Genomic DNA, 23,818 nt, shown 5'->3' with positions numbered 1-23,818 from the left:
GGGTTGCGAGAGAAAAGAAAGCTGAGCCGTAGCCCAACTATTAATTCTCTTTTATCGAACTTTATTATGACTTTGGCACTTACAGTAGAATAACGTTGAACAGAGAAAGAACAGAGAAACAAGAACAGCAACTAGAACGAGAACTCCCCGGGCTGGGTGAAGTCTCGGCTTATATACACCCTGGCTTGGGGATGTTGGGGGGTTTGGTGTGGATTCCAAGGAGTCCGAAAGTCGGGGTTGGGGCCTTATCTCTGATGGGGACTAAGATGCGTCGCGGCGTTGGCGTCCGACAGTCGGGAGTCGATGTCTCTTCTCTGAGAGGTAATTGGTGTCACACGGTCAACGGGACGAACTCTCCATCTAACAAAGGCATTAAGTAATCCTATAGCTCTCCTTAAAAGAAAGATTTGTAGCGGCACATGGCAGTAAACATTCCAACGGTTTCTGTCTCGTAGCTCGCCACACGCAGATCCTATTCTCCGGGCAGGATGTTTACCAGATGTCGACGCGTCTCCACAGTACGCGATCGGCTAGCCCGAGTACCGTCATAAACACTAATATCTAGTTACCTAAAATCCTTCAACAGATACACAGTCTTTGTCCCAGTTACGGGAAGACAGGAGAGACCTATTTTTCCACGAACGACGTCTCCCACTAGCAACCCTCCCTCAAGGGCGGCTAGCATCCTTTTCTAACTACCGATATGGAGATTGGCCAATTAGCAGCAACGTCAATTTCCCTTACTTTCCGAACGTAGGATGTCCCCGACGAATCCGATGATCTCGTGTCCTTAGACACACCCCGTCATATTTTTCCTCTGGGGTATCACCGGGTCGGAAAGTCTCTCTCTCTTGCGGTCTCATCGACAAAAAAGGATTAACTCCTTACGGTCAGCGAATATTAACACAGAATCCGACTTAGATTTTTTGCGAGTGCGTACGACTACCGTCCCGTTGTCCGCGGATTCGTTATTGAACCTAGGATCATTGTCATTAGTCTCTCGAATATCTAATAACCACGGTTACTTGTCTGGTTCTATGGTAATCGTATTTGCACTAGTCAATGTCTTCTCTATTGCATAACGACAACGTGTAACCCAAACGAAGATTCGTTTCACGCCCCTAACCCTAATTCTAATGTAAACCCGACGTATATATATATATAAATAAATAAGTAATTATAAATTAATATTACCTATTATTAATAATAATTTAATTATATATCTCAAGATAATAAAATATTTATAATTTATATTAATTTTTATATATAAATATTTAATTATATATAATACATTTTTTTCAATTTAAAGTTAAAATATTTATATTTATATTTTAATTTTTTTATAAAATTAAATGTATGTATAAAGATTTTAAAATTAATATATTTAAAATTAATAATTATATATTAATATATACTTATATACAAGATAATTCAATTTTTATCAATTTTATTAAAAAATTTTATTTTATTACGTTAAATATTTATAAATTATTTTAATTTAATTATCTAATTAAATTATTATTAATTAATTATAATAGCAATATTTATAATAGCATTGTTAATTTTTTATTTTTATATTTTAAAATATATATATAATGTACGTATCCATTATGTATTTCCAATGTACGTACAGCAGATACGCACAGGAAAAACCAGCGAGACTAATAATAAAATCAATGAATTAGAAAAAAAGAGCTATAGACAAATATCTTATAATATACCGTGGCATAATCTGCAATTTATTATAAAATAATTGATCCGAGCAGTATCAATTATAAAAGAAGATGGCTGAATATGATAGACACTGTCGAATACTAATCAAATATAATCATTTAGTTAATCTTTAAGATTTAAGTTAAGATACATCTTTGAGGAATCAATAAGTGTCTCGCTAATAGCCTAATAGATCTCTGGATAGATCAAACGAAGAAATACCTAACCGCGATTACAGCCAATTGGTACATATTATTCGATACATAATTAATATTTGTATCACGTACAGCGATGCAAGTGGTATTGAAGAAAATAGCCATTTTATGTTACAACTATAACGAGTAAATTTACTCGTTTAACTTGAGAGGAATTAAAAAGGTACCTGACTTTTAAATAAGCATTAAATAAGAAATTTAAATATCGCAGACGGTGATGTAGGTGTTATTCAAGAAAAGAGAACATTTTATTTTGTAATTAGCACGAGTAAATGAACGAATATCGATAATATAATATAATGATTAATATGAATTTTATCTGGCTGATTATTTAAATACCATAACATATTTCACAGTAACGTCATCGACTGCCGTTAGGCTCTTTTCCCTTTTTGTTCAAACTAATTGATAGTCGAAAACTAGTATCAAGGAGGTGTGAATTTAGTCTTAGTTTGTAGAAACTATTAAAATGATAAAAATGGATACCGTATTAAATCGTCGAAGGCGCCAATTTACGATAAAAATTAAGAAATTGTTCAATTTGATTTTACAATGGAAAACCCCTCCTTTGCTATGTCAAGAGATCGTTAACGTTTGATTGACATCTCGACACCTTGTCAAGATATATAAGGAACGCGGAAGTCGCGCGCGAGCTCTTTCGTGCCTGAAATTCCGGACAGTGAACATCCAAGAAGAATTTAAATATAAGGTAAATAAAAAAAATATCAAATAACAACATTGTAACTAGTAGTTTATAACGTCTAAGCCATTAATTTACAATACTTGAGAAATTAATTTATAATATTTAAGCTATTAATTTATAACATTTAAGCCATTAATATATAACATATAAGCAATTAATTTATAACGTCTAAACTATTAATTTATAACATTTGTTGAGATATGTATAATTTTCTGTGTTGGACTGGGTTAAATGTGTAGTAGAGATACTTGTATGTGAACATCAGCGTGTGGATGTATGTGGGGTATAGAAGAAAGTGCTGAGACGCGTGCAAGTGTGTATCGATGAATATATAAGAAATCGTCCATGAAATAAATATATTACTATTTTAAAATTAATCCTCAGTATAAATTTAGTGTTCTTATAACATTATTTCGACTTCAAAGATCCACAATTCTCAACAACATTTGTGCTATTAATTTATAACATTTAAGTTATTAATTTACAACATCTAAGTCATTAATTTACAACATTTGAACTGTTATTTTATACATTTAAGTTATTAATTTATAACATTTAGGCTATTAATTTACAACATCTTAGCCATTAATTTACAATATTTGAACTATTATTTTATACATTTAAGCCATTAATTTATAACATTTGAGCCATTAATCTAAAACAATTACATCATTAAATCTTAACAGTTATAACAATAATTTATAACAACATTTTCCCATTAATTCAATGTAATTATGCTCTTAATTTATAACAGTTGTACCCTTAATCGGAAGTAACTCTACATTCATTGATTTTAATCAATGCCATAAATTCGTAGTGAGTGAATTAAAGATTTATTTTGCTTTATTTTATTAACGAAATCTATCAAGTCTTTGAAGTGCTATTTCATTTCCATATAGCATTATATTTTAACTCTGAATACAGTATTCGATTTCCAATTTCACTATTTCGTATAAAATCTGTGGTAACACAGAGTGTCGATGTATGTGTCACGTAAAATAACAAAATAAAAAAGGAATTTGAGGTAAAAAAATAAAAAAAGAAAACTTTATTTTTTTTCTAACATCAATACACTTTACAATCTACTTCCGAACTCTAGGCGTGACTTTCTAAGACTGACTCTTATGATTTTACTTTCGATCGGATCCGATTACTTTCTTTTGTCATCCCTCAACATCCCCACCGTCCATGCATTTGCTAGGCGTCCGCGATCGTTGCCACGTGCTCTTTCTTCTAGAACCTTCGGTGGAAGGACCGTTGGGATGTTGATGGTTCATTAGGCACTTCAGCGATATACATTGTCGCCGAGTGCTTTATCTCTATCGTCAGTCCGTCGGATTTGAAGTATGCCGGTCGTGACATATGTAACGATATATGGTATAACGTTATAACGTATTACTTTACATGATATAACTTTATAACGTATTACGTTATATGTTATAACGTTATAATGTTATAACGTAATACGTTATATGGTATGACGGTATAACGTATTATGTTATATGGTATGACGTTATAACTTATTACGTTATATGGGATGACGTTATAACGTATTACGTTATATGGGACGACCTGTTTCTGTCTGGAGATTGATTCCTAATACAACGTGTGTCCCATTATATCAGCATCTCTAAAGTACAATTCTATGTGATTTCTAGGGAGAACAATACAACCGATCCACACCTTCGTCAGGCAAAACGTTTATCCCGTGACCGTGGCTACGTTCGGCGACCAGTTGTCACCTCGAACCCACTTTGGCTTTCACAAATGTCAAACAATTACAAATGACAATTGCTTAATTACAGTTATGATAAAATCTAGGCTAAAGCATTAGAAGGCTTCCTCAAAATTGCAAAGGGAAGGCTCCGGTTTTCCTTTCATCTCCGATATATATAATAACCTGTTAATAGCAGCGTTCTCTTCAAGTTAACTACCCTTATTATCCCAAAAGAAATAAGGGATTGAACGATTCGTGGCGTCGATTAGTCAATCGTAACGGGAATTTACGACTCCCGTTGGCGCACTTCCTCGAGATCGCGTCTCCCCACGAACATGCGAATTTACATATTTAACAATATATATATGGCGGGTTAATGTTGAAATTTTGGGTGTTTGGGCGTTAATTTTAGTTTCTTTACATTTTTTCCCTTTAGAAATACCTGCACTTTATCATTTATGGAAGTTTTGTTAACAGAAACGAAAAATTTAGAAAAGATATGTATAATCAAGGAATCTCAGGATAGCACACTTAGACTGCAGATTTTTCTGTATGCAAAAGTAAGTCAAAGGAAGAGGATGAAGTTTTCTTGTATAAGGCTTTGTTTCTGCTTGAGCTAGCTTACAATGAAATACGTTCAGTGTGACAGAGTATCGACAACTATTTCAAACTTTAGCTTTAAATACAAAAAGTTTACGCGCAAAAATAAGCTGAAGAAAAGAAAAATGTTTTTTTTCTTGTTTGACGTCTTATCCTGTCTGGCGGTATGGAATTATTCTGGAAAAGCCTGTATATGTACAGAGTATATAAAAAATACACTTATTTGACCGGACCACCTTAATTCTACAACTCTAGATGATACAGTTTTACAAACGTCTACTCATCGCGAGGACCAACTTGCCAACTTTAGAAAATAAGCTATGAGTCGCAATTGAACCGTTTTCTGGAGAAATGACGTTGAAATTCCATTGGGTCTTACATCGAGATTATTCGCAACAAGTTTATATTTCGCAGTCAGGTAGAAAGTAAGCAATGTGACATTAACGAGAAAACAACAAGTTTTCGTTAGCAGGTGGGATAGCCCGTGATAAACAGAATGGAGCAATCAGTGTGATTTCACATTATTACAGAATTATCTACTGTGTGAAGAAAGACTTTCAAACAAAGATTCTGATTTTATTAGCTTTCTTTTAGTATAATAGAAAATAAAATTTGTAAATAACAATTAATCTCATTATTTTAAATAATATATTTAAACTTGTTGAAATTGCAAATAATTTATTTCTGTCTTTTAACATTTAAACAATTATTTAAATGAAAATTTATTTAATAGTGCCCAGTATTGCGCGCAACACATTTTTGGAACAACGAACAATTCGATAATCGGTAATAGAGATAGATGGCAAAATAATTGGATTTATTGATAAAATGAGGATTAAATTGATTAAAAAAAGTAAATTGATTAAAATGTATACAAATCCTACATATACAAGAATAATATCTTGCACATCATGGTATCCAAATATACTTTCCCAGTAAAGTTCCATTTGATCCTCGTGCTAAGTAGCATACGGTGCCAGCAAACGTCAATTTTTACAAAATTTTGCATGAATCAATCGATCCAGAGGCTCCGATCCTCCGAAATCACGCTAGTGGACACTTATACGCCCTGACACTTTTTATACATGCTGTACATAAAAATATATGTATCGAAACTGTTGTTATTTCTATACTCAGAGGTAAGATCAGAGTAGTTATTATTTTATTGAATGGATAAATCTATTACACCGTTCTGAGCCAAAAAAAGCCTTTATTGCACACGCTTACAAAAACTAGGGATAAAAACAAAAAAGCATCTTAAGCCTATCGATTAAATCTATCGATTGTAAATAGCATCATCCTCTAGTTACTATTTCTTATCACTAACGCATCTGCATATGGATGGCGAGCACGAACTCACGTTGTCATTTTCAACAGAAACTTTGATACAAAGTACGCAGATTTGTGTATAAATACATTACGGTTGAAAAATTGTTGAATATTTACTACTGTGTATCTGTTATACTTGATCGTTAACACCTGTTTTTTTCGCCTGCCTAACTTACTATCCTCAAAACATTATCAGATTATACATTTTGTTCGGCTGATAAAATGGAATTTCTTGGAATTTAGAGCTCCCTTTACATTCACTTGTTATTGTATGAGTATTTTGCTCGTTCACCAGCCGTTCACTCATTTTATTTTGCAATCGTGACAATTTGATGCTGCTTCTCCACTCTGTATAACGTGTTACCTACAAACACCAATATGTATATAATCTGATGCATTAATTACTATACGATACACCATGAGGACGTTAAAACACGCAAAACGAAATAGATAAACAGTATCTGCTAAAATTATAGCTATAATATATAATATAATATATAATATAATATAATATAATATATTTTTGTTACAGTCGACTTCTCCAAAAGTCAAAAGCTTGTCTTGTTATTGGCACGTACCGTAAACACTCGACTAATTGCGTATTTCTTAAAGCTATATTTTCCCTCTTTACAACTTTTTTACGAGATTAGTTTGAAATCAGCCCAATTGATAAACCATTTCAATTTTCAATCTCTATATTCAAAATTTATTATAATCAATTCTATTTTAGTTTTTGCTATCAAAGGAACATAAATTGGAAGTTGAAAAAAAAACATGGGTTCTAATTAAATATTACTATCTGCTTCTATTCTTAATCGTTACGAATTATTTATACATTATTACCAATTATCAATTGTTTATTATACATTGCTCGTTGCATTCACCCTATTACCCCTACACTTCCGTATCATCAACCATATTGCTATCTTCGAATAATTTTCCTCAAACGCAAAATCTCCCACATACCTAACCTTTTAATTTCAAAGCTAATTAATTCAGGGACATCTTCGATCTTTAACAAGCGTGTATCCTACCAATGATTAGCAGCTACTCTTCATTAATTCATTAATTCATTAATTCATTGATTCAATGTGTAACGTTTCGAGTATGTACATCGCATGTCGTATCATTGTATCGGTATTGTATCTGTTGATTCGAAAGATAGCTGGTTACTCAGGTGGCTAAATTGATCTCGCCATAGACGAAACTTATTTGTGTATCCATCTATGTATATATAAAAGATATACACAAGCAAACAGATAAGGCAATCGAGAATCAATGGATTCAATAGCCGGTAAATATTTACAAAAAAAGGAGATACCGCCGATTTTGACATTTTTTAGATATTTTGTTAATGTTATCAGTTTGAGTAAGATTTTATTCGAGGATTGCCGTTCATTAAAAAGTTAATATCAAAAAAGTTCAATGAGTCATTTGCATTTAAGAGAGTGTACTTAGTCAGATTCTTAGTAAACACTTATCTAACAGCCGATCTTTTAGTAATTTTCGATTCGATTATTCGTGTTCGTTTTTTCGTGTTCGATAACGTTTTGCAGAAGAAAATTCGATTCAATGTTTGTAATATGTCGTGTATACAATTTTAATAATTACATTCGATAATTGCACAAAAATCGGGACTGAAACGTTAAAATTATGGAGACTCTATTCCTCAAAATTGACAACGCGAATGAAAGAGAAAGAGAGCCTCGTTAAAGGCTGGCGATAAGTTGAAAGATTCTTATTTGCGATTTTTGATCAATGAAATTTTTGCTAATATGTTTCTTGCGTTTTACTGGTTAAAATGACACCAAACACGATAAAATTTGGAACATATTTGCTTACTTAATAATTGATAATTAAATATTATTCATATTATATCATGTTTGATCTTATTTTAGTCGGGGAAATCCTACAAATGCGTTAGTGGAAATTTAATTTTAAAAAGCCTAAAATAAGGCAATTTTCAGTTTTGAATGATTACTCGGATACATTGTCTCAACGATAACTGATAATATTGGATCATGTTACACTGCTTGATCGCAATGGACCGCCAAATTTCCGCGATACCTCAGGGAAATCTGTCCTTCTCAAAGTGGACACGACGGCTGTGTAACTACGTAAAGGACTTTTTCGTGCAATTATCGAATGTTTGTACTAATCGTTTAATTTCTTGTTCCAAAATTCTTATTCTTTATATTAGATGAATAATTCAAATATCTCACTGTGAAGTACCTGTGTTATTATTGATTGGTGTTTTATAATTATATTAAACAACGAATACTGAATAACGAAGTATTTTTCGGTTAAGGATTTCTTTCGTTATTCATAATTAATAATTATTATACATAGCAATTTCGACAAAGTAACGAAGATGTAGAGTCGAATTCGAGTACGATAAGTAGTCACAGAAAATTTATCTTTTCTCCAATTGATTGCGTCTCCTAGTTTAATGGTGTTTTATAAACGGGCCGCTTATCTTGAAAATGGTAAATCCATTTTCCTTTGTTTCGGAATATTGAAACATTACGTTCGATTGGACTATTTTACTACGTTTTATGACCTTGAGTGACCTTAAATGACCGCGATATTTAAATCCGTCTTCAAAAGAGCAACAATGGGACAAATAGGTATTCAAAACTACACGGCTACACTTAAAAAAAAACGAAGCCTATTAAAGTGTTCTTTAAAACTCGTAAACGCGTCCATCTGAGAAAAACTTTTTCCATCGCGTAATAGCCTCCTCGAAACCAAACAACTTTTGTTTCAAACATTTCCCTGCGTCTCAAAAAATTGAAAGAATTATTCAGGTGGTTTGCTGTTGAAGACTCAGCCTGTATATCCCCAAAATTCCATGTAGTTCTGATTGTTAGGCAAACTGATATTGTAATCTAACACGAGTCAACCTTATCAAGGGGCGAGAGGGAGGGGGTGTCAATAGACTAAACACAGAAGTATTCGCCTCTATATGTACCTCTATTCGCTATTTTGAACATGAACAGAAAGATAACAGTACGGAGTGGGTGAGAAAAGCATTAAGAATTTTGATCCAGCATTTTTTAATCTCTTTATTGCGACATGAAAACTACGGAAAAAGTAATTTAAAAAAGCGACCAGATATCAATGACCTACGAAAAAGATAAAATTCATCCGGACAGAAAGAAGGAAGAAAACTATTTAACGTTTCATCAGAGAAAAAGAATCGAGGAAAAGGCTTGGTTATTGATCTTGTGAGACAGGAACGTCATAAATGCTAGTATAGGTAATCTTGCAGAAGTTGTTAAGAATCTTTATCGTAGTTTGGTATGAAAAATATCGAATAATTTGGATTTCGAATCACATACAAAATAAGATGCAGGGGAGAGTCGCACAGTACCTTGTGCTAGAGTTGGTAAAAATGAAAATTTACAAAGTGACTTTATAGCACAAATGGAACTTGATAAAAGTAGGAAAATTAATTTTATGAAATTCAATAATACGAATTGACGAATTGACAATGTGCAAGAATAGTAATGTCGGAATTTGTAGGAAACGAAAAATTGTCGTCCAGTACCGATCAATTATTTAATTATTTGATCTTTTGCTCTAAATGGTTAATAATGTTTTAAAAAGTCCTCTAGATGTCAGTATACATATTCTTATTCAAATTTGATTTTTATGTATATCGTATGGAAAATACTTAATATTTTCTTGATCTGCGCATTCGACGTGTGCCCAGACTTCACATTCGTCGTTTTTGAAACATTGAAAGCTTCAGTGACCTGTCTTTGGGCCATTTTATTTTTGAAGAGTAGCTTCGAAGCCCCATTCATGTTCTCCTCTGACCATTTCTCTCTTTTCTGTTTTGGACTTTCAGACATTTTTCTATGGAAAAGGTAGAAGAAAAATTAAACGGACACCTTCTAAGTTAGTCTCAGTTGCCAAAATATTGAACTTACAGGTAAAAGAAATTCGGTCTATGACTAAATCATCGGTATTGGACGACAAATACGTTGAACAAATACGTTTTAGATTATAATGTATATAATATACAAAGGAAATTATAAAAGTGGGGCAAATAACTGGTAATTACACTTAATAAATTAGATATAGTATACATTAAAAAACATTTTACTTACCTGAAAAACAACATGTCAACTCTAGAAAATAATTTTTAATTTTCGAGATATCAATGTATATGTTTGACATATCAGATCAATATGGCTCCGAAATATGTTACACGGAATTGTTCATTTTCATTTGTTTGTTCCAATAAAAGCGCTAATATCTGGTGAAAAATCCTATGTATTTAGAAATTAACAGAAATGTTAAGTGAGCTGTTATTTTGCCCGCATTGTATTTCTTACATGTAATGCCTGTTACACGTTTTATCTTTAAAATAGTAAACTCATTATTTACTCGAGATTTATTTCTAGCGCACAAATATTTTTCAATAGAGCGATGCAAAGTTTTACTGTATCTCGGATCATCACAAGTTAATCAAAATCTTGAGGATTCGATTTCACCTGCTCAAAGTGACTTTTGCAGGCAAAAGAAATTGTTCCTCGGATACTTTAATATTTTTTTACTAAATTTCATCAAAAATAGAATTTTATTTGCTAATAGAAGATAACTATATTTTGGTACTCCTACAGAACAATATCACGACATTCGCTAAAATTACAAATATTGTACAGTATATTCACTACAAGGCTAATTGAAATAGCTTGTAATCCAACATATAAGAATGCTACTTGCAAAGTATCTTTGCTAGTAACAGTTTAAAGTAGAGAGATATTCCTAAAAAATCATATATTTTATACATATATGTACGTAGTATATACAGTGGATATAACTATCTTTCTGAATTTATAAAATAACAGTATATAATAATAAATAATAATAATAATAAAAAATAATATAGTAATAAATAAAAATAACATAATAATAATAAATTTATAGAATAACAATATTCCAATATTTATATTTTTCCTTGTTGCAATTTTGTAAACCGTCAAAGCGTTTACAACAGAAATTCCCAGAAGGAATTGAATGCCAAGTTTTCAGTACCATTTGATTCCTTTTCTAATTGTGGTGGCATAAGAAACCATTTGATCGGAATAATCTATACCACACTTTCCTTCGTTATATTCGACAACAGCTAGCGGTTTTAATGTAGCGAACAAGCGAAACGAAAGATCATTCTTGAGACCACCACTTGAGCGATTCGCATTACTAAAATATCGATAGGAGCACCTAGCAGAGAACGCTTGGTATTGCTGTACGCGTGGCCTGACGCAGATTTTTTGAAAACACGCGTGGCAGTCAATGTGTTAATAAACTATTAAACTACATGTCGTGAAGAAGTATCCCCTTTATGAACATTTATTAATAGCTCTAGAGTTGATAATATTAGCTTGAGGAAGTTCTGTATGTACGTGTAATTGATAGTACTCGCGTACACCTGTGCGTGTAAAACGTTTCAAGTTAATAAAGAGAACATGATACACGTGGAATAGGTATGAATAAAAATTACAAGAAACCGGAGAATATTCTAAAACATATGCCATGATAAAATATAAATTGTAAAGAGTTATAGATCATGTTATTATATATTAAAATTATGCTTAACAAGCAGATATTAGCGTAAATATGACGCTGCGTTAATTAAATCCAACAATATTGAGAAAAGAACAAATTGAACAATACCTAGAAATAATTTAGAAAAACACTGTTAGATCAATTTCAAATTGGGTTTTCTTTACTCGATGTCAAACTTAACTCTTATTCGTCTTTTGCATAAACTCTTTTCGTGATATGAAACTTTAGAGTTGACATGCTGCTGATATTAATTGCACACGCAGAATAAGATTTTCCAAATTGAACCGAAACGATTTAGACAGAAAAATGTAATACTTTCAATACTCATAACAATTATTTATGCATTCCGCATATAAACCTACCGAATATTTATTACTTACTTTTAGCTCAAAAATATTTGATATACTACTACCAAGCAAATATTAGATTGAAGAGGAAATCATACATGAAAGATGTCACTTTTTTTTAATAAAAAGTTCGTTCTCATCAAAGTTTCTGGCAATTTATTACATACCTGTGTACAAAGTGGATTACTTTGTAACACAACTGGAAAGTAACTTTCTTTAGTAATGATTTACGTAATAAATTACGCAAAAAGTAGAAAGAAGATTATATTTTAAATCATATTCTAAGAATAACTGTATTTTAAATGTGATTTCAAAAGAATTTTGAATTTAAAAATTCGTCAAAAGTACATACGTACTTACTACTTCGACACGATCTAGGCTAATTATGTGTACTAATGTTTATACATCTTGATAGTAGCTGTATTCAAAGAGCGCGTCGAATCTTTTTATAGTATTTGCCTTTTGATGTATTAAAAGTATTGTAGTAACTGATGGTTTCTTAGAGTAAGGACAAGTGATGATGGTAGAGTTCAAAGTTTAGTGTATTTTAATAAGTGATATTCAATAACAAAAGGACCGACTACAATATCGTCGCACGCCGACTCACACTCCGTATCCGCTCAACTCGCACTCTCCTTCTCGACTGACTCTCTGGCCGTTGTAGCACTCTATTGTCTTTTGCTAGGCCCACCGCACACGTGTTCTGCAGACGCTCGTAGCCAGGGTCACGTAGGTCTTTTCGGCAAGGCTATTTACTTGAAGGACCCGGTAATGCATTGATGGAGCCGACAGCGCCTCGGCTCTCGCGACATTGTCTGTAGTTAGCTCGACGTTTCTTGGGCCCTTCTCCCCGATACTACAGTATCATTAGAGATATTCTTCTTATTATCGCAAATATGTATTGTTCTGCTCATTGCATCGACAAGTGAACGGATTTTAAGCTTCCTATTCTTTTACATTTTCAATATTTCCAGAGTTATTTGTTTTCAGAATAAAAAAATATTAATTCCTGCCACTTTTGAGAGAAATTGTTTAGAAGTGTATCCTGTTTATCTCGAATCGCTCAAATATATCGGGGAAAAAATGAATGACACAAAAATCGAATGACATCGAAAGGGATATACTATTATATTCGTGTGTATTTACTTTGCGTGTATTGTCTTAACATGAAATCTCTTGCGTGTTAAAATATTTCAATGGATATCTCCATTTTTTGTTACATAATCACGCAGCTGACGTTCAGACATCTCTAAAATACTAGAAACTTGCGTCTTTCGCACCATCCGCTATCGTAATAGAAACTTTCAAATTCGACAGAGCAATACAAAGCACGTGTCACGTAAAATAACAAAATAAAAAAGGAATTTGAGGTAAAAAAATAAAAAAAGAAAACTTTATTTTTTTTCTAACATCAATACACTTTACAATCTACTTCCGAACTCTAGGCGTGACTTTCTAAGACTGACTCTTATGATTTTACTTTCGATCGGATCCGATTACTTTCTTTTGTCATCCCTCAACATCCCCACCGTCCATGCATTTGCTAGGCGTCCGCGATCGTTGCCACGTGCTCTTTCTTCTAGAACCTTCGGTGGAAGGACCGTTGGGATGTTGATGGTTCATTAAGCACATCAGCGATATACATTGTCGCCGAGTGCCGCCACATCTTTATCTCTATCGTCAGTCCGTCGGATTTGAAGTATGCCGGTCGTGACACACGCGAAAAGTGACTGACCAAAAAAGAACTGAATGTTTTGACGACATTAAGAAACTGCAGCCTTGTATTTCAGCAATATCATACCAGCAATAACAAATTTTGAGAAATATCTTTATGTTCTATTCCTGTGGCGTACTTTGGATAACGTTAATCCCGGCGACACACTAAATTTTGAAATCCATACGACTGATTCTACAGAAGCGGGGATTCTACAGCAGCGATTTCGCTTGCACAGTTGTTCATTTAATTTGTGAATTGTAAGAAACCTCAAGTATGTCAGAGGACATAGTGATATTGCTACAAAAGCGACTAGACAAATAGAGAGCTACATGTGATTTTATCGTATTTTTTTTAACTCTTTCGCTTCGGCAATCCAGTCCGCCGAAGTACTGTCACTGAACGGAAACGCGCGCCAGAAATACGCACAGTGTGCATGGCTACTGTATATACGTTTTCCTAAGTCATAAATAATAATAATTCTTGTAAGAACCGTATACGAAATATCGTTTCACTGTCAATGGATTTAGTAGATTTTTTAGCATGAAACAATATACGATTTTGATGTTGTTTCAACAACGAGTAACTTAAAGAAGTGATTAATCCAATATGTCAATAAAATCAAGGGAAAATGTTCTGTCGATAACGAGAAAATATATTAATGACCACAGATAGCATTTGTATATGCATCATTTTTATCAAATTTTGTCTTCAAAACACAACTTTTTAATATTCCTATTTTATCTACTTTTGCTAAAATACATTAAACACATTTCAATACTAAACTAAAGATCTTTAAACTTAAAAATGACTTTTGCTTATTTCCATGTCACAAACAATTGGCTTTAATAATTATCGGTCAATACTCTCTTATTCGTAAGCACATCAGCATATTCGATCCATGCAAATTCACGTAAAATGTTACTACTTCCTGCCTTTCGTTACATGTATCTTAATAAATTGTATCTTATTAAATCTTAATAAATATGAGTCTTAATAAAAAGAAGTTACTTTTTACGTTGACCAAACCTAGTTCTATTATTAAGCGCGTAAGCAGATAAGATGAAGATCAAATAGAGGCAAAGCTAAAAAATAACGACTATATATTTGCATGTTTCAGCGTTGAAAACTTATGTGGGTGAAACGCTAGAATTGACTGGAGTTCTTCGACAAAAAATGGGCACTTGTCTTTGCATAGACAGCAACAATGTGCCTCCGACAGTCAGCAAACGTTACTCTGTACAAGTTCACTGTATGTATTATTAAGCGCTTATCATAGAGTTATTATACAAATATATTTGCAATTATCATTCTTATATATTATACAAGGTGAATCAGAATACGTGGAAAATATGGCAGAGGTTGATTCTGAATACTGAAATAAGAAGAAAATTTTATATAACATAATATGCCTAATATGACCTTACGTTCCGCTTATAGCTTATTTTGCGATGCTAAACATTACACAGATGAACGATTTCTTGGAAAATAGATAAATCGTGCCGGCCTTATTTTCGGACCAATACGCTCTTCGGATCCGAATCCGTTCGATTATTAAATACGGGGACGTTTAAAATCTCTTACTTATAAAACGTTAGTTGACGTGACGATCAAAATTTTCGACAAATTCGTGTAAGCTGTTCGAACAAGATGGACGATCTATGACGCGACGCATTCGCGTTTCCGTAGAAACTGGAACTGGTCGATTCGAGTAATTTCTCTAAAGATAGGTAAGAAAGTACTGTGACACAAAGCAAGCGTCTACTCGAAAACGTTTATACGAAATTTTCTTCTTATTTTAATGCGCTGAATCAGCCCCTGCTTGCCTGGAAGCCGTACTTTCCACATGTCTCAAACTCTATCATGCCGATCCACTAGGTAAACAAAATAAAAACCTGCCAAGCACTGTGGCGGCACGGGCCACGGAACTTTTCAACGGCTCCGGATGCAAAGCGCGACGCCGCCAAAGCGCAACACCGACGTGCCCAATGTACCATCGATATCTTCACACTCTTTCCGCCGAATTCTCGGAAGAGCATACACGTGCCAGCACTGGCGGCACATCTAATGAATGCACGCTAGTGGGGGATATCGATGGGCTACGAAGGGAAGAATCTGCGCGATCCGAAACAAAAGCACAGGCAGTCTGTCTTACGCCATTAAATGTGTAACTCCTCGGTACTATTTGCATAGCAACGCGTCGAATGATCTCTCGGTGTCTATCGTTATTTGTTAGTTGTTACCAGTTGTCTGTTAAGTGTAATTGTTAATTGTTAATTGTTAACTCTGATTGTTGATTAGTTCTAAATAAACTATTGTTCGTTAAAAACACCAAGAGTAGTTTCTTACGCACCTATCACCATACAACCTCAGCACGAACGCCGTATAGATTGTTTTCACCTGTTCGATTCGTGCTAGATTTGACTAAAATACTCATGCGAAGTTATTGAAAATATAAAATCCGAATTAACATCCAGTTTTCAACAACCTGTCTAAAGATACCGCTCACAAACAAGCTATCATTTCTTGAAACAAATATATAAGATTTATTTACGTTATCAATTTTGTCGTGTGTCGAAATACAGCCCACTCAAAACATTCTATGGACCAAACGAAAAAATTGTTGACATTGATTGTCAACAAGTCCTACAAACTAGGATCTTTCATATTTCTTTCGCTTTTGATAATTAGACACAACCTCCCGCTAGCCGATGAGTCATTCTGCTATATTTGGCTTATCCTTTGTTATTATACAAATTACTGCCATTGTTCACGGCTGATCTACTAATTCGTTTGGTGACTAGACACTACGTTAGATATTTTAATCAAATAAACTCATAATTGTATCGATAAAATACTTCCTATCAGTACAATATATGATCTAAAATTTAAACATCCTGCTTCAGGGCGACATATCCAGTGAATTAACGGCGCCTGAACAATCCCTTAAAACGGGTAAATCTATAACTTTATTATCTAATTTCAACATAATATCCACAAACTGATCAACATAATTTCACTATGCCCAAAAAGAATCGCCTTGCAAATGATATCGATATTTACGACATTTCTTTGCTATATTAATATAGTACTATTTGTTATAGATCCAGACCACCGACCTCGACCAGGGCTATCAAAATTTGCCTTCGTCATGGCCAATAACCAATATAATATTAACTACGATAGAAACTGTCATTGTTAATTTAACACTAGCTATCGCTGCTATAATACGAATAGCCTGTATACATATTAAATAAACTGTAATAAATAACTTATTATTTTTAAATACACCCTGTCTTATTTATCTACACCTTCCTTTGTCTTACGTCCACCTTGACCTACGCATTGTCACGTAAAATTCGTGATAAAAAAGGATTTTTGCAATCCACTAGCGATAAAAAGTTCGCGTACAAGGTAAATAGCGGGCAAAAGAACGGTATAAAGCATAGAGTGTAGAGTATAGTAGCATCGCAGAAAAAGAAAAATCAACAGCTTGGTCGGTCATTGAGCAGCAACAGATCGAGCAACGATACAAATGATCATGGAAGTGCGTTTCTGCTTCCCGGTCTGTTCGAACTATGACGATTTGTCTTTCTGATCTTTCCGACTCGACCGTTGCACCGTTCACTCGACCATCGACCATAAATTGTTTCGAATTTTCTAGAGAACGGACACTTGAAACTACGTGCTTGCGGTACATTCGATAGCCAGGACAGAGGGATCCTTCGTGAGCCTGTTTTCGTCCTGCGAGACGAGCAAATTATTAGAAATTTCCTGATGCAATTGTACGCGGTTTTATGCAACTTTGATTATACACGTGAACGATATTTGGCACAGAGGAGTAACATTTTCGGGGTAACATTTGCGCACTAATAGGTTCCCACGTAGCTAAAGTAAAGCAAAAGTTGCGCGAAATTAACGGATGACAATTGAGAAATTTCTTGGATGATCTACGTTTATTACGAAATGGTTGGATGCGAGAATCGATATCTGGTAGCATCTAAGTTGTCCGAGAGAGTTTCACGATAAAGGAACAGATCTCTGCCGATACTCTCCATCCGACTATCGTAGCAGATTTGCGTACTTTTGCAAGGTTCTCCAAATTAATACAAATTTCTAACTACCGTAACATCGAGATATTATACATCGTAAGGCAAAGTTAAGGAGAGTGGCGATGACCTCGGAAACGCGAAAAATATCTCAGAAGATAGAATTTTGATGGCGCGAAGGACAAATGTTCGTGATGGTTTTCCAATTTGTGAAATTAGACGTTTGCTCGCTTTGAGACAAAGTAAACCGCGTTTCTCACAGGTGTTCGGCAGATGGCGATGATGAGATATAGTGCAACAAAGTGAAATTTTGCGCGCGTAAATCTAACAGGATTATAATGTAACAGAAGCACAACAAAGAGGAAACTTGTGATGAAAAAGGAAGAATATATTACCAACGAAACTCTTTTGCTCCATTTTCTTTCGTAGAATTATATTTCACTTGCGAGTATTATAGCAGGTCTGCCTTTGATACAAAAATCATAAAAGGTTTACGTATCTGCACGTATATTTACGCTGTATGAACGACACTCGAGTATTACACGCATGCATTATCGACAAATAGATCCACGTTCGAGATAAGAGTTCCTCTTTGATACTTTCTTATGGTATAAATAACGAGAAATTATCAGGAAGTATGTTACAGTGAAACTGCTCGTACTTCGTTACTTTTACTTGCATGTATGACACCTACAACGATATTCTTTGTTGAATCAATAAATAAAAGCGCTCCCCAGCGTACGTACAAGACTAGATCTTGAAATATAAGAATCGACGTAACAATAAGACTAAAAAAGTTCGAAATAAAAATAATTCGCCGAAACGGCAAAAAGAGAATACCTGACACAAAAATAACGATACGGTAAATCAGCGTCCCGTTTTAATTTTCATCGATCAGTCGTCCAGCAAGCGAGATGTGTCAAGCAGCAACGGCGACAAGGTAACAGAGACGAAATATTATCGAGTTAACGCACGCGAAGTGGTCGCAGGAATGGCTGACGGGTGCGAGAGTGTAATGCACTTACGTCACGCGAATTTCAGACGAAACAACTGGTGGTGTAACGAAAATTTAGCGTCGCAACCGAATGTGCTAAATATAAAATGGATGGCTGTTGACCGAAAGAAAAATGCTCGACGATACGGTGCCGCCGTTTGTTCTCTTACAAGATTGAACGTCCACGGTCGACCCATTTACCAGACCCTCCTCGTTACACGAAGAGACGAAATCACCAGTGCTATTTAATCGTGCGAATTATATCACGCGTATCTCGCGAATTATTACACGACAGTGATAATAAGGCAAATCTAATAAAATTTACTTCTCATTAAAAAGTCGTACCAAAACAATTATTTATTAATTGGTTTATTTATTAATTCTTAAGAAGATACATATAAATAAGAAAAAATGGTAAAATTTGATTAGTATAATAAAAGTAATATATGCCTATGATCATTCTAAAATATAAAAAGTGAAATAGTCTTACGTTCATTGGTATATTTTAAGAACACATACATCTTTTAACGATAGTTGCAATGTAACATCATTTTTATATTACACGCAAGGTATGGCAAGTATTCCTGCTCTAAGGCACAATTTGAAATCAACAACATTCAGTTTAACAAATTATAACTTCTATTCGTTTTCCATCATGGAATAACGCGGTGGTGTCTTCCATATTGCACTGGACGTGCGTTGTAATCTACTCCTATCTATATTTTCAAACATTTCAGTTAAATCTGGTGTGCACATTCTTCTATCAAAGAATTTATAGACTGCTTTCTTCGGAATTTATCGTTGCATTGCAAGTTCATTTTCGCGTATGTACGCTAAAATTGATAAAAATTCGAGTACTCTATGCATTATAATGTTTATTAACTCATTAAGTAAAACAACACTTACATTGCGCCTAATGTGGAATTGTACGCCTTGGTCTGGCTTCATCGTCAGATGTGTCGTCGTCAGGTTTACTGTGCAAAACAGAAGTGGACCTTGCTGTTTGGAGCTATATTTTGGATAAAATATCGAATGAATAATAGCTTGTGTTTTTATAACAGAAGAATACTTTGATACTGTTTGTAATGTTACCTGCGATGTCATCATCTGAGTCTCCTTCTTTTGTTTCGCTAATAAGATTTTTTTTGCTTTTTCGACAGATCTTCGTGCCAGTTTTTGAACAATGGCTTTTTCTGAAATTTTTTCTTTTTCAAAGGCCTCGATTCTCCTTCTTACGGGCACATTTTTCTTCATTTCATTTTGAATGTCCTGTTTCGTCATGTTTCTATTAGACATTTCCCTTTCACGGGATGGCTCATCTTCTGCGAATAATTCTTCGAACTCGGTGAGTCCAATCGCTTGATTCAGCTGCTGAACCTCCTCCTGCAGAGTTATTGGCGACCGTGATGTAAATTTAGGTTCATTATTTTTTCCTATACTACTAGCCAAGTTTTTATTAATTACTACAGTTTCGTTTGATTTTATTGGTGATAAAGGTTCTACAATTGCGGTAGCGTCCATCATCTTCTGCGTATAAGTAGAATTGATGTCCATCGTGGAATTCATAAGAGGAGTAAATTTCTCAAGTGCATCCTCGCACATTGAAGGATCTTCAATATCATTTCTTGCTGATGGAATTACTGTATCATCAATAATATTAGAATATTTACCCTTCGTGTTTTCACTCCGTGAAAAAGTTCTCTTTATATTGTTGTCTATCTATCTCTTGTTGTCATTGAAGACTTTAATGGTTCAATCCTTTCTGGCTGTATTGCATCTTCTTTTGAAATTGTTTCGCTTAAAACATTCTTTTTTGTTTTACTATGTTTTGTAGGACCTTTTGTGTTTTTTTCATCTGAACTACTTCTAGCACTTTCCTTTTTTTTAGGTCGGCCTCCACGTTTCCTCTAAAAATTTAGAATATATTTAACAACGTTATAGTAGTATTTATATACACAATGTACATACAATTGTATAAGCAATTAGATTTTGACACATTAATTAACCGATATTATACATTATTGGGTACTACATATAAGGGTTAGTATTGATTAGTAACATAAGATATGGGGTAAGATTAAAAGTATTAAATTTCATCATAATATGACACAAACATTTACATTACTGTCATCATCAAGAGTTAGCCTTCGTAATTTTATAACAAGTGACATTGACTGCTGCTTTTTAATGTTAATTAATCAAAACTTTCGGCCTCTTTGTAGTTGAAGGGCCAGGGACTGATTGTGGTATTTCAGCAATTAAACCATGTAAATAATCCAGAGTGTCTTCAAGCTGGTTGTTAATATATTTTTTAACATCCAAGGAATAATTATGTATATTCGATATATCTTTGGTAATCATTTCTTTAATCTCCTTCTTTGATCCAGTATCCATATTTGAAATCTACGAATAAATGATATATATTTAATATATACATTAAACTATACTTTTTAATAATACATACCATAATTTAATATTATGGTTGAAATTATGACGTATATAGCAATTAATACATACACATGTGTTTAGTTCTATTAACTTAGAAGCACACGTAAATTAAAAAAAAATATATATATATATGAAACAATAATAAAATAATGAAGTATCATTGAGAATAGAATCTAGTTTAATTACACATATATACCCTTTTAATAATTCCGTTCTTATAAATTTTATTAAATTTACAGTGAAGCTTACAATTACACTAATGCCAATGAATATTAACGTATGCGTTTATTATTACACTAAATAAAAATGAAAGTAATGCAATGAAAAATACAATATACCTTAATGGAAATAAAATAAGTAAATAGCGAAGTATTTATTAATATTATTATATAGCATTATATTATATTATTATAATATTTATTAATATTTACTTACGTTTTACGTTTGCACAAAAACTATAAAATTTTAAATATAAAGAGAGATTTATAACAGAGATAAAGCAAGTCACAGAAATTAGTGTCTTTCAATGGCAAAAATGCGTTAAAGGAAGTGAAACGATAATCTCCGTCTCGCGTCACAAGCGGAACCGTGTCAGTTTTGCTCCTTGAAAGTACACGTAGCGGTACATGAGCTAGAGAACATTTCAAATCATGTTGTTGTTTTTTTTGCTTCGGAGTATCAAGATCGTGAGGACATACATAATATATTAATAAATAAACTCCGGGAAAAACAATGTCGCCGTTACGTTATCGTCGAACCGTCGAACAAAGACGAATTTGAATTCTCCGACTCTCCCCCGATCTGTTTATACTATACCAGTTTAAACGGACGCAATCGTAAAGAGTTCACGAGAGTTATGGATCAGTATCTACGAGTATCTACCGTCTTTGCGAACATTATCTATAATTATTTATTTAATCATTTGAAAATATACTTGAAGGTTTCAACAACGAGCAATCTTGTCTAATAAATCTCACGATCAACCATCCTCTACACACAAGTCCTCTGAAAACATAACGACTTTTCAGTTCAATTTGAATCGTTGCGTTCAACGCCATCAGGGTGTCCTGCATAACGCGGGCATCCGACTAGGTGCTGATACCACATACAAGAACAAGTCGAATATGTGAAATAAAGCTTTTTAGCTTAAGGTCCCGTTTTGAAAAAAATACAGTTTGAACATGTTCGGTTGGCAATTGGCTTAATACACGCGTATGATAAATAACAAGATTTATTACATGATTTTACAAAATTTGTTAAAATTGATTAAGAAGTTACTTTCAAGAAGTAATATTTACATAATTGTAAATTGAACCCTATGTTTAACAAAATTAGGCATTCTTAAGTATTTGTTATTGTAAATTACTATTATGCTTCGCCAAGTGTGATTGGAACACATTTCTGGAACACAGCGTCCATCGATGTCTTCAATGAAAGAACATAAGTTTAATAACCTAACTTATCGACGAAATAAATCCCTAGCCCCCGGGTAGCGTGTTAGGAAGCTTCCGTGGTAATTCTTTTAAAAGCAATTAACGAGTGATCTGTTCGCGAATTATTGTATTGTATTATATATTATGTGGCATCATGATATCATAAGGAATACAAGTCACTATGATTTCTTCGTACTATTTCACAGATGGAGTGTGCAAATTTGACTTTACAATGAACAAAGTCAAACGTGACAATGACAAAATTGTATGTGGCAAAACTGGATACCTCAATGTTATACAGTGTGTCAAGAAAGTGTTTGTTGTCATCTTATGTCTTTGGGAGGTAATTCTACACCTTCGGATTTGCGAAGATCTGTTGAAAAAGAGGATCACAAAATTGACCTCGAGCATTCTATTGCACGTATTGCGTGTTTGTGCGCGTATTTATCCATCGATGTATTGCAAAGAACAGTTTGTCCAATAGGGGTTTCACACGCAGCAATGGGAAAAATAATACTCTCACCCTGAGAGAATTGACCGGCGAGGGCGCGGCAGAGGCCATGGAAGCGCTTCGGTGAGGCGCGCTAGGTCCGTCGCGCCCCCCGGTGGGGTGCAAACTTAGGCGCTGGCAACTCAGCGCCCCGGGGCAGCAAATCAGCCCGGCAGGGGAACCGGACTGTCTGGCACGGCGGCTCCGGCGACGAGGCGCGGTGTGACGTGGCCGCATATCGCTCCATTAGGGGGTGTATTGAGCGCGGGGGGGGGGGTGTATCCCTCACACCAGTTCCCGGGCCCCTCTAGATCGCTGCCGGGACGGTCATCATGGAGGTTTTAGTCCGTTGGCGTCCGCCACTACCACGCCGCTTTTTCCCAGAAGCGACCTGGTGTCCTCCACGTTAAAAAAAAAAAAAAAAAAAAAGTGGGAAAAATAATACGCCAAAAAGGTGTACGTTATAAGGTTCGCCGTGTGCGAAATTAT

At 34.1% G+C, this 23,818-nt stretch overlaps 1 protein-coding gene across 2 annotated transcripts; it reads right to left on the bottom strand.

Annotated features, from left to right (window-relative positions):
• Positions 1–19,328: 19,328 nt before the first annotated feature.
• Positions 19,329–20,868, bottom strand: LOC126875730 (uncharacterized). Of its 2 annotated transcripts, XM_050638612.1 has the most exons (3): positions 20,051–20,868; positions 19,865–19,967; positions 19,329–19,791 (listed from the first exon to the last, which is right to left on the bottom strand). In XM_050638612.1, the coding sequence occupies exons 1-2, from the start codon at positions 20,558–20,560 to the stop codon at positions 19,872–19,874; spliced, it is 606 nt and encodes a 201-aa protein (XP_050494569.1). In that variant the 5' UTR covers positions 20,561–20,868; the 3' UTR covers positions 19,329–19,791; positions 19,865–19,871. The 2 variants fall into 2 exon arrangements, with proteins under 2 accessions (XP_050494569.1, XP_050494568.1); XM_050638611.1 differs by having other exon boundaries at positions 19,865–20,868.
• Positions 20,869–23,818: the final 2,950 nt, after the last annotated feature.

This window comes from Bombus huntii, unplaced genomic scaffold (genome assembly GCF_024542735.1).
Source record: "Bombus huntii isolate Logan2020A unplaced genomic scaffold, iyBomHunt1.1 ctg00000057.1, whole genome shotgun sequence".
NCBI lineage: Eukaryota > Metazoa > Arthropoda > Insecta > Hymenoptera > Apidae > Bombus > Bombus huntii.
Note: the sequence above shows the minus strand (reverse complement) of the source record. Positions and strands in the feature narration are given on the sequence as shown.